This window comes from Ranitomeya variabilis, chromosome 3 (genome assembly GCF_051348905.1).
Source record: "Ranitomeya variabilis isolate aRanVar5 chromosome 3, aRanVar5.hap1, whole genome shotgun sequence".
Taxonomy (NCBI): domain Eukaryota; kingdom Metazoa; phylum Chordata; class Amphibia; order Anura; family Dendrobatidae; genus Ranitomeya; species Ranitomeya variabilis.
In genome coordinates, this window is record NC_135234.1 from 22,427,199 (window position 1) to 22,447,474 (window position 20,276).

General features: G+C 47.8%; 1 protein-coding gene and 1 long non-coding RNA gene across 4 annotated transcripts in view; one reads left to right on the forward strand and one right to left on the reverse strand.

Moving 5' to 3' along the window:
• LOC143814993 (uncharacterized) overlaps positions 1–6,181 on the forward strand; it is a 100,587-nt gene extending 94,406 nt beyond the window's left edge. The window contains exon 9 of the long non-coding RNA XR_013223654.1: positions 6,049–6,181. This is a non-coding gene — a long non-coding RNA (uncharacterized LOC143814993). The remainder of the gene's footprint in view (positions 1–6,048) is intronic.
• STYXL2 (serine/threonine/tyrosine interacting like 2) overlaps positions 1–20,276 on the reverse strand; it is a 101,895-nt gene that overhangs the window by 9,078 nt on the left and 72,541 nt on the right. For all 3 annotated transcript variants that reach the window (XM_077293747.1, XM_077293748.1, XM_077293749.1), the window contains one exon: positions 8,046–8,277. In XM_077293747.1, coding sequence (XP_077149862.1) covers positions 8,046–8,277 — 232 coding nt within the window. The remainder of the gene's footprint in view (positions 1–8,045; positions 8,278–20,276) is intronic.

Below are 20,276 nucleotides of genomic sequence, written 5' to 3' on the forward strand. Positions count from 1 at the left end.
ATAGAGCACAGCCCGCACAGGGGTATATAGAGCACAGCCCGCACAGGGGTATATAGAGCACAGCCCGCACAGGGGTATATAGAGCACAGCCCGCACAGGGGTATATAGAGCACAGCCCGCACAGGGGTATATAGAGCACAGCCCGCACAGGGATATATACAGCACAGCCCGCACAGGGATATATACAGCACAGCCCGCACAGGGATATATACAGCACAGCCCGCACAGGGATATATACAGCACAGCCCGCACAGGGATATATACAGCACAGCCCGCACAGGGATATATACAGCACAGCCCGCACAGGGATATATACAGCACAGCCCGCACAGGGATATATACAGCACAGCCCGCACAGGGGTATATACAGCACAGCCCGCACAGGGATATATAGAGCACAGCCCGCACAGGGGTATATAGAGCACAGCCCGCACAGGGGTATATAGAGCACAGCCCGCACAGCCACTGCATAGTACTGCACAAGAGTTATGGCCCCATAAGATGCTCCGCACAGCCACTGCCCCTTATAGTGCTGCACAAGTGTTATGGCCCCATAAGATGCTCCGTACAGCCACTGCCCCTTATAGTGCTGGCGCTGCACAAGAGTTATGGCCCCATAAGATGCTCCGCACAGACACTGCCCCTTATAGCGCTGCACAATCATTATGGCCCCATAAGATGCTCCTTCGCACAGCCACTGCCCCTTATAGTGCTGGCGCTGCACAAGTGTTATGGCCCCATAAGATGCTCCGTATAGCCACTTGCGACTTGCCCCTTTTGCTTTTGCTGCCATAAAAAAAATAAATCACATACTCACCTCACCTCTCTCTCTTCGCTCAGGACCCCGGCACTATCAATATTTACCTGGCTGCTCCTCGTGCGGCTCCGTCTTCGGCACTGACGTTCAGCAGAGGGCGCGCACTGACTACGTCACCGCGCCCTCTAACCTGAACGTCACTGCCAGAGGACGCTGATGACAGAGCCGCACCGGAACGAGGAGAGGTAAATATCGCCCAGCGCTGCGCAGCGCTGTATACTCACCACCAGTCACCTGCAGGCTGCTCCTGGCGCTGCGTCCCTGCTTCTTCCACCGCTGCATCTTCTTCCTGTATTGAGCGGTCACATGGTCCCGTTCATTACAGAAATGAATATGAGGCTCCACCTCTATGGGAGGTGGAGCCGCATATTCATTTCTGTAATGAGCGGGACCATGTGACCGCTCAGTGCAGGAAGAATCTGCAGCGCTGGAAGAAGCAGGGACTTCCAGGGACCGCGCCGGGAGTAGGTAAGTATAATTAGAGAGCGGTGACGGCTCCCTGCCGCGGGTCACTCACAAATGGTGCAATCATGGGTCATTTCATTCTCCGGCTTCACTACTGTCCATGGGGCCCCTGTCATGATCTCAATGGCAAGAGAACATAGCATAAGCATATATAGGAACTAGCTCTTGGAAGATGGGAACTGAGCTGACCATGAACTAAACCTAACGCACAACTAGCAGTGGCCGGGTAGCATGCCTACGTTGATTCTAGATGCCCAGCCCAGCCGGAGGACTAAATAAAGCTAGCAGAGGAAAATATTAGTCCTAGCTCACCTCTAGAGAAATACCCCGAAAGGAGACAGAGGCCCCCCACATGTATTGGCGGTGAGTTGAGATGAAATAACAAACGTAGTATGAAAATAGGTTTAGCAAATTTGAGGTCCACTTACTACATAGCAGAAGACAGAAAGGGCACTTTCATGGTCAGCTGAAAAGCCTATCAAAAACACCATCCAGAAATTACTTTAAAACTCTGGCATTAACTCATAACACCAGAGTGGCAATTCCCGTTCACAAGAGCTTTCCAGACACAGTAACGAAACTACAGCTGTGAACTGGAACAAAATGCAAAAACAAACATGGACAAGAGTCCAACTTATCTAGTAGTTGTCTAGGAGCAGGAACAAGCACAGAGAGGCTTCTGATAACATTGTTGACCGGCAAGCAACTAACAGAGCAGCAAGGTTATATAGCGACTCCCACATCTTGATGGGAACAGGTGAACAGAGAAGATGAAGACACCAGTTCAATTCCACCAGTAGCCACCGGGGGAGCCCAGAATCCAAATTCACAACAGTACCCCCCCCTCAAGGAGGGGGCACCGAACCCTCACCAGAACCACCAGGGCGATCAGGATGGGCCCTATGAAAGGCACGAACCAGATCAGAGGCATGAACATCAGATGCATTCACCCAAGAATTATCCTCCTGGCCGTATCCCTTCCACTTGACCAGATACTGGAGTCTCCGTCTGGAAACACGAGAGTCCAAGATTTTCTCCACAACGTACTCCAACTCACCCTCAACCAACACCGGAGCAGGAGGCTCAACGGAAGGCACAACCGGTACCTCATACCTGCGCAATAATGACCGATGAAAAACGTTATGAATAGAAAAGGATGCAGGGAGGTCCAAACGGAAGGAAACAGGGTTAAGAATCTCCAATATCTTATACGGGCCGATAAACCGAGGCTTAAACTTAGGAGAAGAGACCCTCATAGGGACAAAACGAGAAGACAACCACACCAAATCCCCAACAGAAAGCCGAGGACCAACACGACGGTGGCGGTTGGCAAAAAGCTGAGTCTTCTCCTGGGACAACCTCAAATTGTCCACCACCTGCCCCCAGATCTGATGCAATCTCTCCACCACAGCATCCACTCCAGGACAATCCGAAGATTCCACCTGACCAGAGGAAAATCGAGGATGAAACCCCGAATTACAGAAAAACGGGGACACCAAAGTGGCAGAGCTGGCCCGATTATTGAGAGCGAACTCCGCCAATGGCAAAAAAGCAACCCAATCATCCTGGTCAGCAGACACAAAACACCTCAGATATGTCTCCAGGGTCTGATTAATCCGCTCGGTCTGGCCATTCGTCTGAGGATGGAAAGCGGACGAAAAAGATAAATCTATGCCCATCCTAGCACAGAATGCCCGCCAAAATCTAGACACGAATTGGGTCCCTCTGTCAGAAACGATATTCTCAGGAATACCATGCAAACGAACAACATTTTGAAAAAACAGAGGAACCAACTCGGAAGAAGAAGGTAACTTGGGCAGAGGAACCAAATGGACCATCTTAGAAAAACGGTCACACACCACCCAGATGACAGACATCTTCTGAGAAACAGGCAGATCTGAAATAAAATCCATCGAGATGTGCGTCCAAGGCCTCTTAGGAATAGGCAAGGGCAACAATAATCCACTAGCCCGAGAACAACAAGGCTTGGCCCGAGCACAAACGTCACAAGACTGCACAAAGCCTCGCACATCTCGTGACAGGGAAGGCCACCAGAAGGACCTTGCCACCAAATCCCTGGTACCAAAAATGCCAGGATGACCTGCCAACGCAGAAGAATGAACCTCAGAGATGACTCTACTGGTCCAATCATCAGGAACAAACAGTTTATCAGGTGGGCAACGATCAGGTCTCTCCGCCTGAAACTCCTGCAAGGCCCGCCGCAGGTCTGGAGAAACGGCTGACAATACCACTCCATCCTTAAGGATACCTGTGGGCTCAGAGTTACCAGGCGAGTCAGGCTCAAAACTCCTAGAAAGGGCATCCGCCTTAACATTCTTAGAACCCGGTAGGTATGACACCACAAAATTAAACCGAGAGAAAAATAATGACCAGCGCGCCTGTCTAGGATTCAGGCGCCTGGCGGTCTCAAGATAAATCAAATTTTTGTGGTCAGTCAATACCACCACCTGATGTCTGGCCCCCTCAAGCCAATGGCGCCACTCCTCAAAAGCCCACTTCATGGCCAAAAGCTCCCGATTCCCAACATCATAATTCCGCTCAGCGGGCGAAAATTTACGGGAAAAGAAGGCACAAGGCCTCATCACGGAGCAGTCAGAACTTTTCTGCGACAACACTGCCCCAGCTCCGATCTCAGAAGCGTCGACCTCAACCTGAAAAGGAAGAGCAACATCAGGCTGACGCAACACAGGGGCAGAGGAAAAACGGCGCTTAAGCTCCCGAAAGGCCTCCACAGCATCAGGGGACCAATCAGCAACATCAGCACCCTTCTTAGTCAAATCGGTCAATGGCTTAGCAATATCCGAAAAACCAGCAATAAATCGACGATAAAAGTTAGCAAAGCCCAAAAATTTCTGAAGACTCTTAAGAGAAGAGGGCTGCGTCCAATCACAAATAGCTTGAACCTTGACAGGATCCATTTCAATGGAAGAGGGGGAAAAAAAAAAAAATTTCCCTTCAACACTTCTTTTTCTCCTGCTTCAGCCCAAACAATTAACACTTTGCGGGCCGGTCAAACTGTCATGATCTCAATGGCAAGAGAACATAGCATAAGCATATATAGGAACTAGCTCTTGGAAGATGGGAACTGAGCTGACCATGAACTAAACCTAACGCACAACTAGCAGTGGCCGGGTAGCATGCCTACGTTGATTCTAGATGCCCAGCCCAGCCGGAGGACTAAATAAAGCTAGCAGAGGAAAATATTAGTCCTAGCTCACCTCTAGAGAAATACCCCGAAAGGAGACAGAGGCCCCCCACATGTATTGGCGGTGAGTTGAGATGAAATAACAAACGTAGTATGAAAATAGGTTTAGCAAATTTGAGGTCCACTTACTACATAGCAGAAGACAGAAAGGGCACTTTCATGGTCAGCTGAAAAGCCTATCAAAAACACCATCCAGAAATTACTTTAAAACTCTGGCATTAACTCATAACACCAGAGTGGCAATTCCCGTTCACAAGAGCTTTCCAGACACAGTAACGAAACTACAGCTGTGAACTGGAACAAAATGCAAAAACAAACATGGACAAGAGTCCAACTTATCTAGTAGTTGTCTAGGAGCAGGAACAAGCACAGAGAGGCTTCTGATAACATTGTTGACCGGCAAGCAACTAACAGAGCAGCAAGGTTATATAGCGACTCCCACATCTTGATGGGAACAGGTGAACAGAGAAGATGAAGACACCAGTTCAATTCCACCAGTAGCCACCGGGGGAGCCCAGAATCCAAATTCACAACAGGCCCCTAAGTAGTCTGGGCCCCGTCGCAACTGCGACCGCTGCGACCGCGGTAGTTACGCCCCTGGTGTAACATCATCCCTTGTTACGGACCATTCTCTCTAGTTATATATGATGCCATCCATTATTATATAGCTTCCTCTGCTGTTATGTACAGTGCTGTCTCTTACATAGTGTATTCTTGTTAATTTTGTTATTCACAGCGCCCTCTTTTATTACATAGTCCCCTCTCTTTTTAGATATAAAATGACTGCTGATGGAGGAGCCGGTGACCAGACGACCAGTCCATCAGCTCCTCCATTAAAAAAGAAACTTTCCCATGCTCCATCAGCCATCATTGCATTATACAGATAACAAGACAGGACGGTATGTAATAAAAAACAAGGCTCTATATAATCCAATATGTAAGGGACGGTGCTGTATATAACAAGAGAGGGCACTGTATAATAAGGGACGGCAACATACATAATAAAGCAGACTATGTAATATACACTACTCAAAAAAATAAAGGGAACACTAAAATCCCACATCCTAGATATCTCTGAATAAAATATTCCAGTTGTAAATCTTTATTCATTACATAGTGGAATGTGTGGAGAACAATAAAACCTAAAAATGATCAATGTAAATCACAACTAGTATCCCACGGAGGTCTGGAATTGGAATAATACTCAAAATCAAAGTGGAAAATTAAGTTACAGGCTGATACAACTTCAGTGGAAATGCTTAATGACAAGGAAATGATGCTCAGTAGTGTGTGTGGCCTACACGTGCCTGTATGCCCTCCCTACAATGCCTGGGCATGCTCCTGATGAGGCGACCTGGATAGTCTCCTGAGGGATCTCCTCCCAGACCTGGACTAAAGCATCCGCCAACTCCTGGACAGTCTGTGGTGCAACTTGACATTGGTGGATGGTGCGAGACATGATGTCCCAGATGTGCTCAATCGGATTCAGGTCTGGGGAACGGGCGGGCCAGTCCATAGCTTCAATGCCTTCATCTTGCAGGAACTGCTGACACACTCCAGCCACATGAGGTGTGGCATTGTCCTGCATTAGGAGGAACCCAGGGCCAACCGCACCAGCATATGGTCTCACAAGGGGTCAGAGGATCTCATCTCGGTACCTAATGGCAGTCAGGCTACCTCTGGTGAGTATATGGAGGGCTGTGCGGCCCTCCAAAGAAATGCCACCCCACACCATTACTGACCCACTGCTAAACTGGTCATGCTGAAGGATGTTACAGGCAGCAGATCGCTCTCCACGGCGTCTCCAGACTCTATCACGTCTGTCACATGTGGTCAGTGTGAACCTGCTTTCATCTGTGAAGAGCACAGGGCGCCAGTGGTGAATTTGCCAATCCTGCTGTTCTGTGCCAAATGCCAAGCGTCCAGCAGGGTGTTGGGCTGTGAGCACAACCCCCAACTGTGGACGTCGGGCACTCAGACCATCCTCATGGAGTCGGTTTCTAACCGTTTGTGCAGACACATGCACATTTGTGGCCTGGTGGAGGTCATTTTGCAGGGCTCTGGCAGTGCTCCTCCTGTTCCTCCTTGCACAAAGGCTGAGGTAGCGGTCCTGCTGCTGGGTTGTTGCTCTCCTAATGCCCCCTCCACGTCTTCTGGTGTACAGGTCTGGTAGTACCTCCAGCCTCTGGACACTACGCTGACAGACACAGCAAACCTTCTTGCCACAGCTCGCATTGATGTGCCATCCTGGATGAGCTGCACTACCTGAGCCACTTGGGTGGGTTGTAGAGACCGTCTCATGCTACCACGAGTGTGAAAGCACAACCAACATTCAAAAGTGACCAAAACATCAGCCAGAAAGCATTAGTACTGAGATGTGGTCTGTGGTCCCCACCTGCAGAGCCACTCCTTTATTGATGGTGTCTTGATAATTGCCAATAATTTCCATCTGTTGTCTATTCCATTTGCACAACAGCATATGAAATTGATTGTCAATCAGTGTTGCTTCCTAAGTGGACAGTTTGATTTCACAGAAGTTTGATTTACTTGGAGTTATAAATAAAAATACCGCGCTATAAGGGGTCCAATTGAGACTGGCTGTTCAAATAGACAAATATATATACATTCCTAAATATGATTCAAATTCATATATACAACACTATTGCCCATTACCATTCGATAATCACTTAGAAAACTAGTAGACCTAATATTGGCCCAAATTGCTACCACACATGGATATATGTGTCAGCCTCAAAACTGCACTAAACAGCACTTGTCAATAAATTCCATTCGCAATTGCACACCTAAATGCTCCACATACCTTAAGATTTCACGGGGGTCAGTTTGGTTAGGTCTCCTAGTCTGGCAGGTGAAGAATTAGATAATGTGCAAGTGTCCACCGCCGCTCCCCAGGTGGATAAAAGTTTACCGCAGGTACGTGCAGGGCTGAGTGGATGAACTCTGTGCGTACACCGCCCGATGGTTTTCGTCAGAAGTGCGGCACACTTTGAAATGCGTTGGTTGTTTCTGGCCCCAGCGTGATTCCATAGTCTAGTGGCGTCACGCGTGGCTGAACAGTATCGGCCGTGTTTTCTTTTTCTCCGTATAACCAGGGATGCCACAGGCCGGGATGTCCCTGGCTCTGCACGGACCTGCAATCTCTCTCCGCCTACCGCACAAACCATTGGGCGGTGTACGCACAGAGTTCATCCACTCAGCCCTGCATGAACCTGCAGTTAGTTTTTATCCACCTGGGGAGCTGCAGTGGACACTTGCACATTATCTAATCCTTCAACTGCCAGACTAGGAGACCTAACCAAACTGACCTCCGTGAAACTGACCTCCCAGAAGAGGCATGATATTATGTTAGAGTCCCGTCAAAGAATTGGCCTCGTCATGGTTGATGGGCTCTCATGAATTGGCCAATGTATGTGCTAAGTACCTTCATTTCTATAAGTATATTCTGTATAGCAGTAATGCAGTTAATATTTTCATTCATCCATGTAAAGTTGTTGTCTTCTATTATTTAAGACTCACTTTTCGGAGATGAAGATATTGGGCCAGACTTCATCGACCTCGTTGAGTGGAGATTCCATATGGTCCTTGAGAAGTTCTCTCTGCAGATCCATGACACATGGGGTGTTGAACAAGCTTCGGTCGTCTATCTTCTCCTTGACCCGGTTGTAGAGGTCTTCCACGAAAAGTTGTTCGGCCGACTCTAGGAGCTCTGGGCTCATGGGCTCCACCTTCACCTCTTTGGTCTTCAGCTCTGCCAGGGAGATAAAAATGCCAAATATGTTTGCATCACAAGTCAAGGCGGAAGATACTGCTGTTGCTTTGGGCAGAAGGCTTTCCTAACTCCTTTTCCCAAACCTTCTCACTCTTTAATGATGCCAAAAAATAAGAACTACACCCTGGGTCTCTCCTGGTACGGTGAGGTACAAGGAGATATGTGAGAATGACTGGAGGGCGACTTTGGTCATTCTCACCCATCTCAGCCTATCAGATGAGCTTCAGAAACTTTTGCAAAATTCCAGCTCTTTGGCAAACAAGCTCCTCTCTAAAATATTGCTTATGTACCATAATGACAGTCTCCATTAACAGTACCAGGGTTCTTTATAACCTGTGCCAGTCAGTAGCCCCCCAGTAGTGCTAGCAACATAACAGTGCCCTCACTAACAATATCAGCCTTTGAGTACCCCCATTAATAGTGCCAAAATATCCCTATTAGCACTGTTAGTAACCCTGATAAGTAGTAGCCAGCTAGACAGTGTTTCTGTAAGTGTTAGCCAGGAATTTCCACCATAACAGTGCCCCCTGTGATCATGTCATCCTGAGAGTACCCTGTTATCAGTGCCAGAATAAAAGTGTTCCCATAAAAAGTGGTAGTGGGGAAAATAAGTATTTGATCCGCTGCCGATTTTGCAGGTTTTCCCACCTACAAAGAATGGAGAGGTCTGTAATTTTTATCGTAGGTACACTTCACCTGTGAGAATCAGAATCTACAAATAAAAACCAGAAAATCACATTGTATGATTCTTACATAATTAATTTGCATTTTATTGCATGAAATAAGTATTTGGTCAGCGACCAACCAGCAGGAATTCTGGCTCTCACAGACCTGTTAGTTTTTTTTTAAGAAGCCTCCTACTCTGCACTCATTACCTGTATTAATTGCTCCTGTTTGAACTCATCACCTGTATAAAAGACACCTGTCCACACACTCAATCACACTCCAACCTATCCACCATGGCCAGGACCAAAGAGTTGTCTAAGGAGATCAGGGACAAAATTGTAGATCTGCACAAGGCTGTGCTGGACTACAGGACAATAGGCAATCAGCTTGGTGAGAAGGCAGCAACTGTTGGCGCAATTATTAGAAAATTACTGTCAATCATTCTCGGTCTGGGGCTCCATGCGAGATCTTGCCTCGTGGGGTAAGGATGAATCCAAGAAAGGTCAGGAATCAGCCCCAAACTACACGGGAGGACCTGGTCAATGGCCTGAAGAAAGCTGGGACCACAGTCTCAAACATTACCATTAGTAACACACTACGCCGTCATAGATTAAAATCCTGCAGAACAGCCAAGGTCCTCCTGCGCACGCCAGCTCATGTCCAGGACCGTTTAACATTCGCCAATGACCATCTGGATGATCCAGAGGAGGCATGGGAAAAGGTCATGTGGTCAGATGAGACCAAAATAGAACTTTTTGGTATCAACTCCTCTCGACATGTTTGGAGGAAGAAGAAGGATGAGTACAATCCCAAGAACACAGTCCCAACTAGGGTTGAGCGAAACGGGTCGATCATTTTCAAAAGTCGCCGACTTTTGGCTAAGTCGGCGTCTCATGAAACCCGATCCGACCCCTGTGCTTGTCGGCCATGCGGTACGCGACTTTCGCGCCAAAGTCGCGTTTCAATGACGCGAAAAGCGCCATTTCTCAGCCAATGAAGGTGAACGCAGAGTGTGGGCAGCGTGATGACATAGATCCTGGTCCCCACCATCTTAGAGAAGGGCATTGCAGTGATTGGCTTGCTGTCTGCGGCGTCACAGGGGCTATAAAGGGGCGTTCCCGCCGACCGCCATCTTACTGCTGCTGATCTGAGCTTAGGGAGAGGTTGCTGCCGCTTCGTCAGAAGCAGGGAGAGCGTTAGGCAGGGTCCACTAACCACCAAACCGCTTGTGCTGCAGCGATTTGCACTGTCCAACACCACCTTCGGTGTGCAGGGACAGTGGAAGCTATTTTTTTTTTTTTTCCCCTCAGCGCTGTAGCTCATTGGGCTGCCCTAGAAGGCTCCGTGATAGCTGTATTGCTGTGTGTACGCCACTGTGGAAACCAACTGCTTTTTTCAAAGCACATATCCTCTTGTTCCTTCCTTTCTGCACAGCTATCTTTTTTGTTTGTCCACACTTTTTATTTAATTTGTGCATCAGTCCACTCCTATTGCTGCCTGCCATACCTGGCTTAGATTACTGCAGGGAGATAGTAATTGTAGGACAGTCCCTGTTTTTTTTTTTTTTTTGTGGGAGATTAAGATTGGCATTTCTGCTACAGTGCCATCCCTGTGTGTGCCATCTCTCACTGAGTGGGCCATAGAAAGCCTATTTATTTTTTCCGTGATTTGTGTTCTAAATTCTACCTCAACACAAAAACACTACATCAATCAGTGGTAGAAAAATATTGGCCTCAGTCAGGGCTTGTGTGCCACTGCTGTGTGTGCTATCTCTCATTCAGTGGGCTATAGAAAGCCTATTTATTTATTTATTTATTTTTTTTCTTATTATTTGGTTTCTAAAGTCTCCCTGAAAAAAAAAAAAAAAAAAAAAAAACAGTGGGAGAGTAATATTGCCCTTTCAGCTTGTGTGCCAGTCTTGACTCCTGGGTGTGCCACCTCTCTCTCATTCAGTGGCCCATAGAAAGCCTATTTATTTTTTTGGTTTTTTTAATATTATTTGGTTTCTAAAGTCTCCCTGAAAAAAAAAAAAACATAAAAAAACAGTGGGAGAGTAATATTGCCCTTTCAGCTTGTGTGCCAGTCTTGACTCCTGGGTGTGCCACCTCTCTCATTCAGTGGGCCATAGAAAGCCTATTTATTTTTTTTTTTAAATATTATTGGGTTTCTAAAGTCTCCCTTAAAAAACAAAAAATACATAAAAAAACAGTGGGAGAGTAATATTGCCCTTTCAGCTTGTGTGCCAGTCTTGACTCCTGGGTGTGCCACCTCTCTCTAATTGTGGGCCATAGAAAGGCTATTTATTTTTTTGGTTTTTTTAATATTATTTGGTTTCTAAAGTCTCCCTGAAAAAAAAAAATAAATAAATTAGGTGGGAGATTAATATTGACATTAGTGCTTGAGTGACAGTCCTGCGTGTGTGTCATCTCTGTGATTTTGTGCCACAGAAAACAGAGTGTGTAACATTGTGCCTGATTTTCCTTGTGGTCTCACCAACCTGTTAAGGGATATTGAAATCATACTGAAGTTATAGCTCACCGTGTAAGTTGTTTGACAGCAACAAATAAAGTTACTTTGGTTAAGATTTTAAAACAATGAGGAAGTCTGGTGCAAGAGGTCGTCGTGGGCGTTCATTGTCAGCTGGTAATGATGGTAGTGGTAGTGGAGCATCAGGTGGTCGTGAGGATAAAAATATTCCACCTAAGGCCGGAGACACACTGGTGCGAGAGACGGCCGAGTCTCGCTGGTTAAAAGCAAGCTGTGGCACCTGCATTCCGGATCTGAGCGTGCAGCTCCATGTATTGCTATGCAGCTGCATGCTCCGCTCCGGAGTGCAGGTGCCACAGCTTGCTTTTAACCAGCGAGACTCGGCCGTCTCTCGCACCAGTGTGTCTCCGGCCTAAGTCTGGAGCTGTGGAGCCAGTTTCGTCGTCAGGCTACACAAGGCCTCGAACGCTCTCTTTTCTGGGAGTAGGAAAACCGCTTTTAAAGGCGGAGCAGCAACAGCAAGTTTTGGCTTACATTGCAGACTCAGCCTCTAGCTCTTTTGCCTCCTCTTCCGAAACTGGTAAATGTAAAAGCAGCGCGTCGCTTGTGGATGTTCACGGTCAGGGACAAGTCGCTTCCTTGTCCTCCTCAGCAAAAACTACAACAAGAGAGAAGGATGCAGCAGGCGACACAACGGGTCACTCCATGGAGCTCTTTACACATACCATCCCTGGCTTAGAAAGTGAAACATTTAACAGGCCATGCCCATTACAAGTAGATTCTGACATGGAGTGCACTGATGCACAGCCACAGCCAGAGTACTATGCTGCTCCTTTGACTCAGACCACCACATTGCCCTCTCAGGGTACAGATCCACAATCAGACCCTGATGAGACTATGTTGCCCCGCCACGAACGCTATACCACCGACCGACACAGTGACACAGAAGAAGTTGCACACGAGCTCGAAGAGGAGGTAATAGATGACCCAGTTATTGACCCCGATTGGCAGCCATTGGGGGAACAGGGTGCAGGCGGCAGTAGTTCAGAAGCGGAGGTGGAGGAGGGGCCGCAGCAGGCATCAACATCGCAACAGGTTCCATCTGCCGGGCCCGTATCTGGCCCAAAACGCGTGTCAAAGCCAAAACCTGTTGGAGGACAGCGTGGCCATCCGGTTAAAGCTCAGTCTGCAATCCCTGAAAAGGGATCCGAGTCTAGGAAGAGTGCAGTCTGGCATTTTTTTAAACAACATCCAACTGATCAGCGCAAAGTCATCTGTCAAAAATGTTCAACTAGCTTAAGCAGAGGTCAGAATCTGAAAAGTCTAAATACTAGTTGCATGCATAGACACTTAACCACCATGCATTTTCAAGCCTGGACTAACTACCAAACGTCCCTTAAGGTTGTAGCACCCTCGGCCAATGAAGCTAGTCAGCAACGCAACATCCCTTCCGTCACTTTAAGGCCACCATTTTCCGCACCACCGGCAGTATCTGTGCAGGTTTCTTTGCCAGCCAAAAGCAGTCAGGGTCAGGGAACCACCAGTTTTGTAGGAGGAAATATTGCATCTAGGGCACCGGCGGAAACAATACCGTCTCCAACCGTCTCTCAGTCTGCCATGTACACCGGCACACCCGAAAGTTCCACGATCTCCAGCTCTCCAGTCCAGCTCACCCTACATGAGACTCTGGTTAGAAAAAGGAAGTACTTATCCTCGCATCCGCGTACACAGGGTTTTAACGCCCACATAGCTAGACTAATCTCGTTAGAGATGATGCCCTACCGGTTAGTTGAAAGCGAAGCTTTCAAAGCCCTGATGGAGTACGCTGAACCAGCTACCCAGTCGACACTTTTTTTCCAGAAAAGCCATCCCAGCCCTGCACCAGCATGTTAAACAGCGCATCGTCCATGCACTCAGGCAATCTGTGAGTACAAAGGTGCACCTGACTACAGATGCATGGACCAGTAGGCATGGCCAGGGACGTTATGTGTCCATCACGGCACACTGGGTGAATGTGGTGGATGCAGGGTCCACAGGCGACATCAATTTAGGGACAGTTGTGCCTAGCCCACGGTCTAGGAAACAGTTGGCTGTAGGCGTTCGCACCCCCTCCTCCTCCTCCTCCTCGTTCTCCTGCAGAAGCTACAGCTCTTCCACAGAACGCAGTCTGCCAACCACTCCATCGGCAGATGACACTGTTGCACACCAGTTGTCCCATTATGGGCCAGCTACTGCCAAGCGTCAGCAGGCTGTATTGGCTATGAAGTGTTTGGGCGACAACAGACACACCGCGGAAGTTCTATCCGAGTTCTTGCAACAAGAAACGCAGTCGTGGCTGGGCACAGTAGATCTTGAGGCAGGCAAGGTAGTGAGTGATAACAGAAGGAATTTCATGGCTGCCATCTCCCTTTCCCAACTGAAACACATTCCTTGCCTGGCTCACACCTTAAACCTGGTGGTGCAGTGCTTATTGAAAACTTATCCTGGGTTCTCCGACCTGCTCCTCAAAGTGCGTGCACTTTGCTCACATATCCGACGTTCGCCTGTACACGCCAGCCGTATGCAGACCTATCAGCGGTCTTTGAACCTTCCCCAGCATCGCCTAATCATAGACGTTGCAACAAGGTGGAACTCAACACTGCACATGCTTCAGAGACTGTGCGAACAGAGGCGTGCTGTTATTTATTTGTGGGAGGATACACGGGCAGGCAGTAGGATGGCAGACATGGAGTTGTCAGGTGTGCAGTGGTCTAAGATACAAGACATGTGTCAAGTCCTTCAGTGTTTTGAGGAATGCACACGGCTGGTTAGTGCAGACAACGCCGTAATAAGCATGAGCATCCCCCTAATGCGTCTGCTGATGCAAAGTTTGACGCACATAAAGGAGCAGGCGTCTGCACCAGAGGAAGAGGAAAGCCTTGATGACAGTCAGCCATTGTCTGGTCAGGGCAGTGTACAGGACGAGGTAGCGGGCGAAGAGGAGGTGGAGGACGAGGAGGACGATGGGGATGAGTATATTTTTAATGCCGAACCTTTCCCGGGGGCACAGGAAATTGGTTGCGTGTCACGGCCGGGTTCTGGTTTTTTGAGGGACACAAGTGACGTAGATTTGCCTGCAACTGCCCCTCAACCAATCACAACCGGAGATTTGACAACTGGAACTTTGGCCCACATGGCGGATTATGCCTTACGTATCCTAAAAAGGGACACACGCATTACGAAAATGATGAACGATGACGATTACTGGTTGGCCTGCCTCCTTGATCCACGCTATAAAGGCAAATTGCAAAATATTATGCCACATGAGAACTTGGAACTAATATTAGCAACCAAACAATCAACTCTTGTTGATCGTTCTCACACGAGCTCCAGGGGGCAGCAGACTAGGAGTGTTAGGGGTGCACACATCAGAAGTGGCGTTGGACAGAGGGGTTTTCTGACCAGGTTGTGGAGTGATTTTGCTATGACCGCAGACAGGACAGGTACTGCTGCATCAATTGAAAGTGACAGGAGACAACATTTGTCCAGTATGGTTACTAACTATTTTTCATCCCTTATCGATGTTCTCCCTCAACCGTCATTCCCATTTGATTACTGGGCCTCCAAATTAGACACCTGGCCAGAATTGGCAGAATATGCATTGCAGGAGCTTGCTTGCCCGGCAGCAAGTGTCCTATCAGAAAGAGTATTCAGTGCTGCAGGTTCAATATTAACCGAAAAAAGGACTCGTCTGGCTACCCAAAATGTTGACGATCTAACATTCATTAAAATGAACCACAACTGGATTTCGAAATCTTTTGCCCCACCTTGCCCGGCCGACACCTAGCTTTCCTATGAAAAGCTCTTGCCTGTGAATTACTTTTCTAAAGTCTAATTTGCTGCAGCTGATTGTACAGCATACGACATGTTTACACCTCCCTACATGGCAAAACTCCCCACACGGGGCCGTGGTATCGCGACTTGGCGCAAGCACCCGTGAGACTGCTGTTTGTCTGAAGAGGTGGGTGTGCTCGCTTTTGGTTGACGGCATTGCTACTGGGTCCCTCATAGTACAATGTAGTGTCTCTGGCGGTGGTGGTGCGCACCCAACGTCAGACACACCGTTGTAACATGAGGGGCCCTGGGGCGGTCCCGCCGGCCTCAAGAGAGTTCCCCCCTACCCCAGCTCAAAATGTGCTCTACCACGTGCAAAATTATGTCGCACAGCTCCACCAATCTTTAGTCTATTCGCTGACATCATTCAATGTCTGGCACTGACAATACAAATTTGTAGACATCTATGATGCAACTTAAAGTAGTCTGTGTCTGTGTCCTATATTGGCACCATTAAATAGTTACTGCCAAATTACTATGTCAGAAACTCAGTAGATGAGCCCACCCCTGTACCTAAGTATGCCACCTTTTTTTTTGTTTTGGTTGTTTTGCGAGACATTAACATCTATTTATATTTTGGGAGTACTGGGACAGACACTCCTTGCACTACTCCTCCACTCACCACCAAGCTGCCTGTGTATCCATGTAACCGCTGTAAAACTGCCATGAGCCTATTGTTTGTTATTTTAGGCCTTTGATAGCCTGTCTGCGGTCCCTACTTTAAATACTCCTCCACTGACCACCAAGCTGCCTGCCCGTGTATCCATGTAACCGCTGTAAAGCTGCCATGAGCCTATTGTTTGTTATTTTAGGCCTTTGATAGCCTGTCTGCGGTCCCTACTTTAAATACTCCTCCACTCACCACCAAGCTGCCTGTGTATCCATGTAACCGCTGTAAAGCTGCCATGAGCCTATTGTTTGTTATTTTAGGCCTTTGATAGCCTGTCTGCGGTCCCTACTTTAAATACTCCTCCACTCACCACCAAGCTGCCTGTGTATCCATGTAACCGCTGTAAAGCTGCCATGAGCCTATTGTTTGTTATTTTAGGCCTTTGATAGCCTGTCTGCGGTCCCTACTTTAAATACTCCTCCACTGACCACCAAGCTGCCTGCCCGTGTATCCATGTAACCGCTATAAAACTGCCATGAGCCTATTGTTTGTTATTTTAGGCCTTTGATAGCCTGTCTGCGGTCCCTACTTTAAATACTCCTCCACTGACCACCAAGCTGCCTGCCCGTGTATCCATGTAACCGCTGTAAAACTGCCATGAGCCTATTGTTTGTTATTTTAGGCCTTTGATAGCCTGTCTGCGGTCCCTACTTTAAATACTCCTCCACTGACCACCAAGCTGCCTGTGTATCCATGTAACCGCTGTAAAGCTGCCATGAGCCTATTGTTTGTTATTTTAGGCCTTTGATAGCCTGTCTGCGGTCCCTACTTTAAATACTCCTCCACTCACCACCAAGCTGCCTGCCCGTGTATCCATGTAACCGCTGTAAAGCTGCCATGAGCCTATTGTTTGTTATTTTAGGCCTTTGATAGCCTGTCTGCGGTCCCTACTTTAAATACTCCTCCACTCATCACCAGCTGCCTGCCCGTGTATCCATGTAACCGCTGTAAAGCTGCCATGAGCCTATTGTTTGTTATTTTAGGCCTTTGATAGCCTGTCTGCGGTCCCTACTTGCAATACTCCTCCACTCATCACCAGCTGCCTGCCCGTGTATCCATGTAACCGCTGTAAAACTGCCATGAGCCTATTGTTTGTTATTTTAGGCCTTTGATAGCCTGTCTGCGGTCCCTACTTTAAATACTCCTCCACTCACCACCAAGCTGCCTGTGTATCCATGTAACCGCTGTAAAGCTGCCATGAGCCTATTGTTTGTTATTTTAGGCCTTTGATAGCCTGTCTGCGGTCCCTACTTTAAATACTCCTCCACTGACCACCAAGCTGCCTGCCCGTGTATCCATGTAACCGCTGTAAAACTGCCATGAGCCTATTGTTTGTTATTTTAGGCCTTTGATAGCCTGTCTGCGGTCCCTACTTTAAATACTCCTCCACTGACCACCAAGCTGCCTGCCCGTGTATCCATGTAACCGCTGTAAAACTGCCATGAGCCTATTGTTTGTTATTTTAGGCCTTTGATAGCCTGTCTGCGGTCCCTACTTTAAATACTCCTCCACTGACCACCAAGCTGCCTGCCCGTGTATCCATGTAACCGCTGTAAAACTGCCATGAGCCTATTGTTTGTTATTTTAGGCCTTTGATAGCCTGTCTGCGGTCCCTACTTTAAATACTCCTCCACTGACCACCAAGCTGCCTGCCCGTGTATCCATGTAACCGCTGTAAAACTGCCATAAGCCTATTGTTTGTTATTTTAGGCCTTTGATAGCCTGTCTGCGGTCCCTACTTTAAATACTCCTCCACTCACCACCAAGCTGCCTGTGTATCCATGTAACCGCTGTAAAGCTGCCATGAGCCTATTGTTTGTTATTTTAGGCCTTTGATAGCCTGTCTGCGGTCCCTACTTTAAATACTCCTCCACTGACCACCAAGCTGCCTGCCCGTGTATCCATGTAACCGCTGTAAAGCTGCCATGAGCCTATTGTTTGTTATTTTAGGCCTTTGATAGCCTGTCTGCGGTCCCTACTTTAAATACTCCTCCACTCATCACCAGCTGCCTGCCCGTGTATCCATGTAACCGCTGTAAAGCTGCCATGAGCCTATTGTTTGTTATTTTAGGCCTTTGATAGCCTGTCTGCGGTCCCTACTTTAAATACTCCTCCACTGACCACCAAGCTGCCTGCCCGTGTATCCATGTAACCGCTGTAAAACTGCCATGAGCCTATTGTTTGTTATTTTAGGCCTTTGATAGCCTGTCTGCGGTCCCTACTTTAAATACTCCTCCACTGACCACCAAGCTGCCTGCCCGTGTATCCATGTAACCGCTGTAAAACTGCCATAAGCCTATTGTTTGTTATTTTAGGCCTTTGATAGCCTGTCTGCGGTCCCTACTTTAAATACTCCTCCACTCATCACCAGCTGCCTGCCCGTGTATCCATGTAACCGCTGTAAAACTGCCATAAGCCTATTGTTTGTTATTTTAGGCCTTTGATAGCCTGTCTGCGGTCCCTACTTTAAATACTCCTCCACTCACCACCAAGCTGCCTGTGTATCCATGTAACCGCTGTAAAGCTGCCATGAGCCTATTGTTTGTTATTTTAGGCCTTTGATAGCCTGTCTGCGGTCCCTACTTTAAATACTCCTCCACTGACCACCAAGCTGCCTGCCCGTGTATCCATGTAACCGCTGTAAAACTGCCATAAGCCTATTGTTTGTTATTTTAGGCCTTTGATAGCCTGTCTGCGGTCCCTACTTTAAATACTCCTCCACTCACCACCAAGCTGCCTGTGTATCCATGTAACCGCTGTAAAGCTGCCATGAGCCTATTGTTTGTTATTTTAGGCCTTTGATAGCCTGTCTGCGGTCCCTACTTTAAATACTCCTCCACTGACCACCAAGCTGCCTGCCCGTGTATCCATGTAACCGCTATAAAACTGCCATGAGCCTATTGTTTGTTATTTTAGGCCTTTGATAGCCTGTCTGCGGTCCCTACTTTAAATACTCCTCCACTGACCACCAAGCTGCCTGCCCGTGTATCCATGTAACCGCTGTAAAACTGCCATGAGCCTATTGTTTGTTATTTTAGGCCTTTGATAGCCTGTCTGCGGTCCCTACTTTAAATACTCCTCCACTCACCACCAAGCTGCCTGTGTATCCATGTAACCGCTGTAAAGCTGCCATGAGCCTATTGTTTGTTATTTTAGGCCTTTGATAGCCTGTCTGCGGTCCCTACTTTAAATACTCCTCCACTCACCACCAAGCTGCCTGCCCGTGTATCCATGTAACCGCTGTAAAACTGCCATGAGCCTATTGTTTGTTATTTTAGGCCTTTGATAGCCTGTCTGCGGTCCCTACTTTAAATACTCCTCCACTGACCACCAAGCTGCCTGCCCGTGTATCCATGTAACCGCTGTAAAACTGCCATGAGCCTATTGTTTGTTATTTTAGGCCTTTGATAGCCTGTCTGCGGTCCCTACTTTAAATACTCCTCCACTCACCACCAAGCTGCCTGTGTATCCATGTAACCGCTGTAAAACTGCCATGAGCCTATTGTTTGTTATTTTAGGCCTTTGATAGCCTGTCTGCGGTCCCTACTTTAAATACTCCTCCACTGACCACCAAGCTGCCTGCCCGTGTATCCATGTAACCGCTGTAAAACTGCCATAAGCCTATTGTTTGTTATTTTAGGCCTTTGATAGCCTGTCTGCGGTCCCTACTTTAAATACTCCTCCACTCATCACCAGCTGCCTGCCCGTGTATCCATGTAACCGCTGTAAAGCTGCCATGAGCCTATTGTTTGTTATTTTAGGCCTTTGATAGCCTGTCTGCGGTCCCTACTTTAAATACTCCTCCACTGACCACCAAGCTGCCTGCCCGTGTATCCATGTAACCGCTGTAAAACTGCCATAAGCCTATTGTTTGTTATTTTAGGCCTTTGATAGCCTGTCTGCGGTCCCTACTTTAAATACTCCTCCACTCACCACCAAGCTGCCTGTGTATCCATGTAACCGCTGTAAAGCTGCCATGAGCCTATTGTTTGTTATTTTAGGCCTTTGATAGCCTGTCTGCGGTCCCTACTTTAAATACTCCTCCACTCATCACCAGCTGCCTGCCCGTGTATCCATGTAACCGCTGTAAAGCTGCCATGAGCCTATTGTTTGTTATTTTAGGCCTTTGATAGCCTGTCTGCGGTCCCTACTTTAAATACTCCTCCACTGACCACCAAGCTGCCTGCCCGTGTATCCATGTAACCGCTGTAAAACTGCCATAAGCCTATTGTTTGTTATTTTAGGCCTTTGATAGCCTGTCTGCGGTCCCTACTTTAAATAC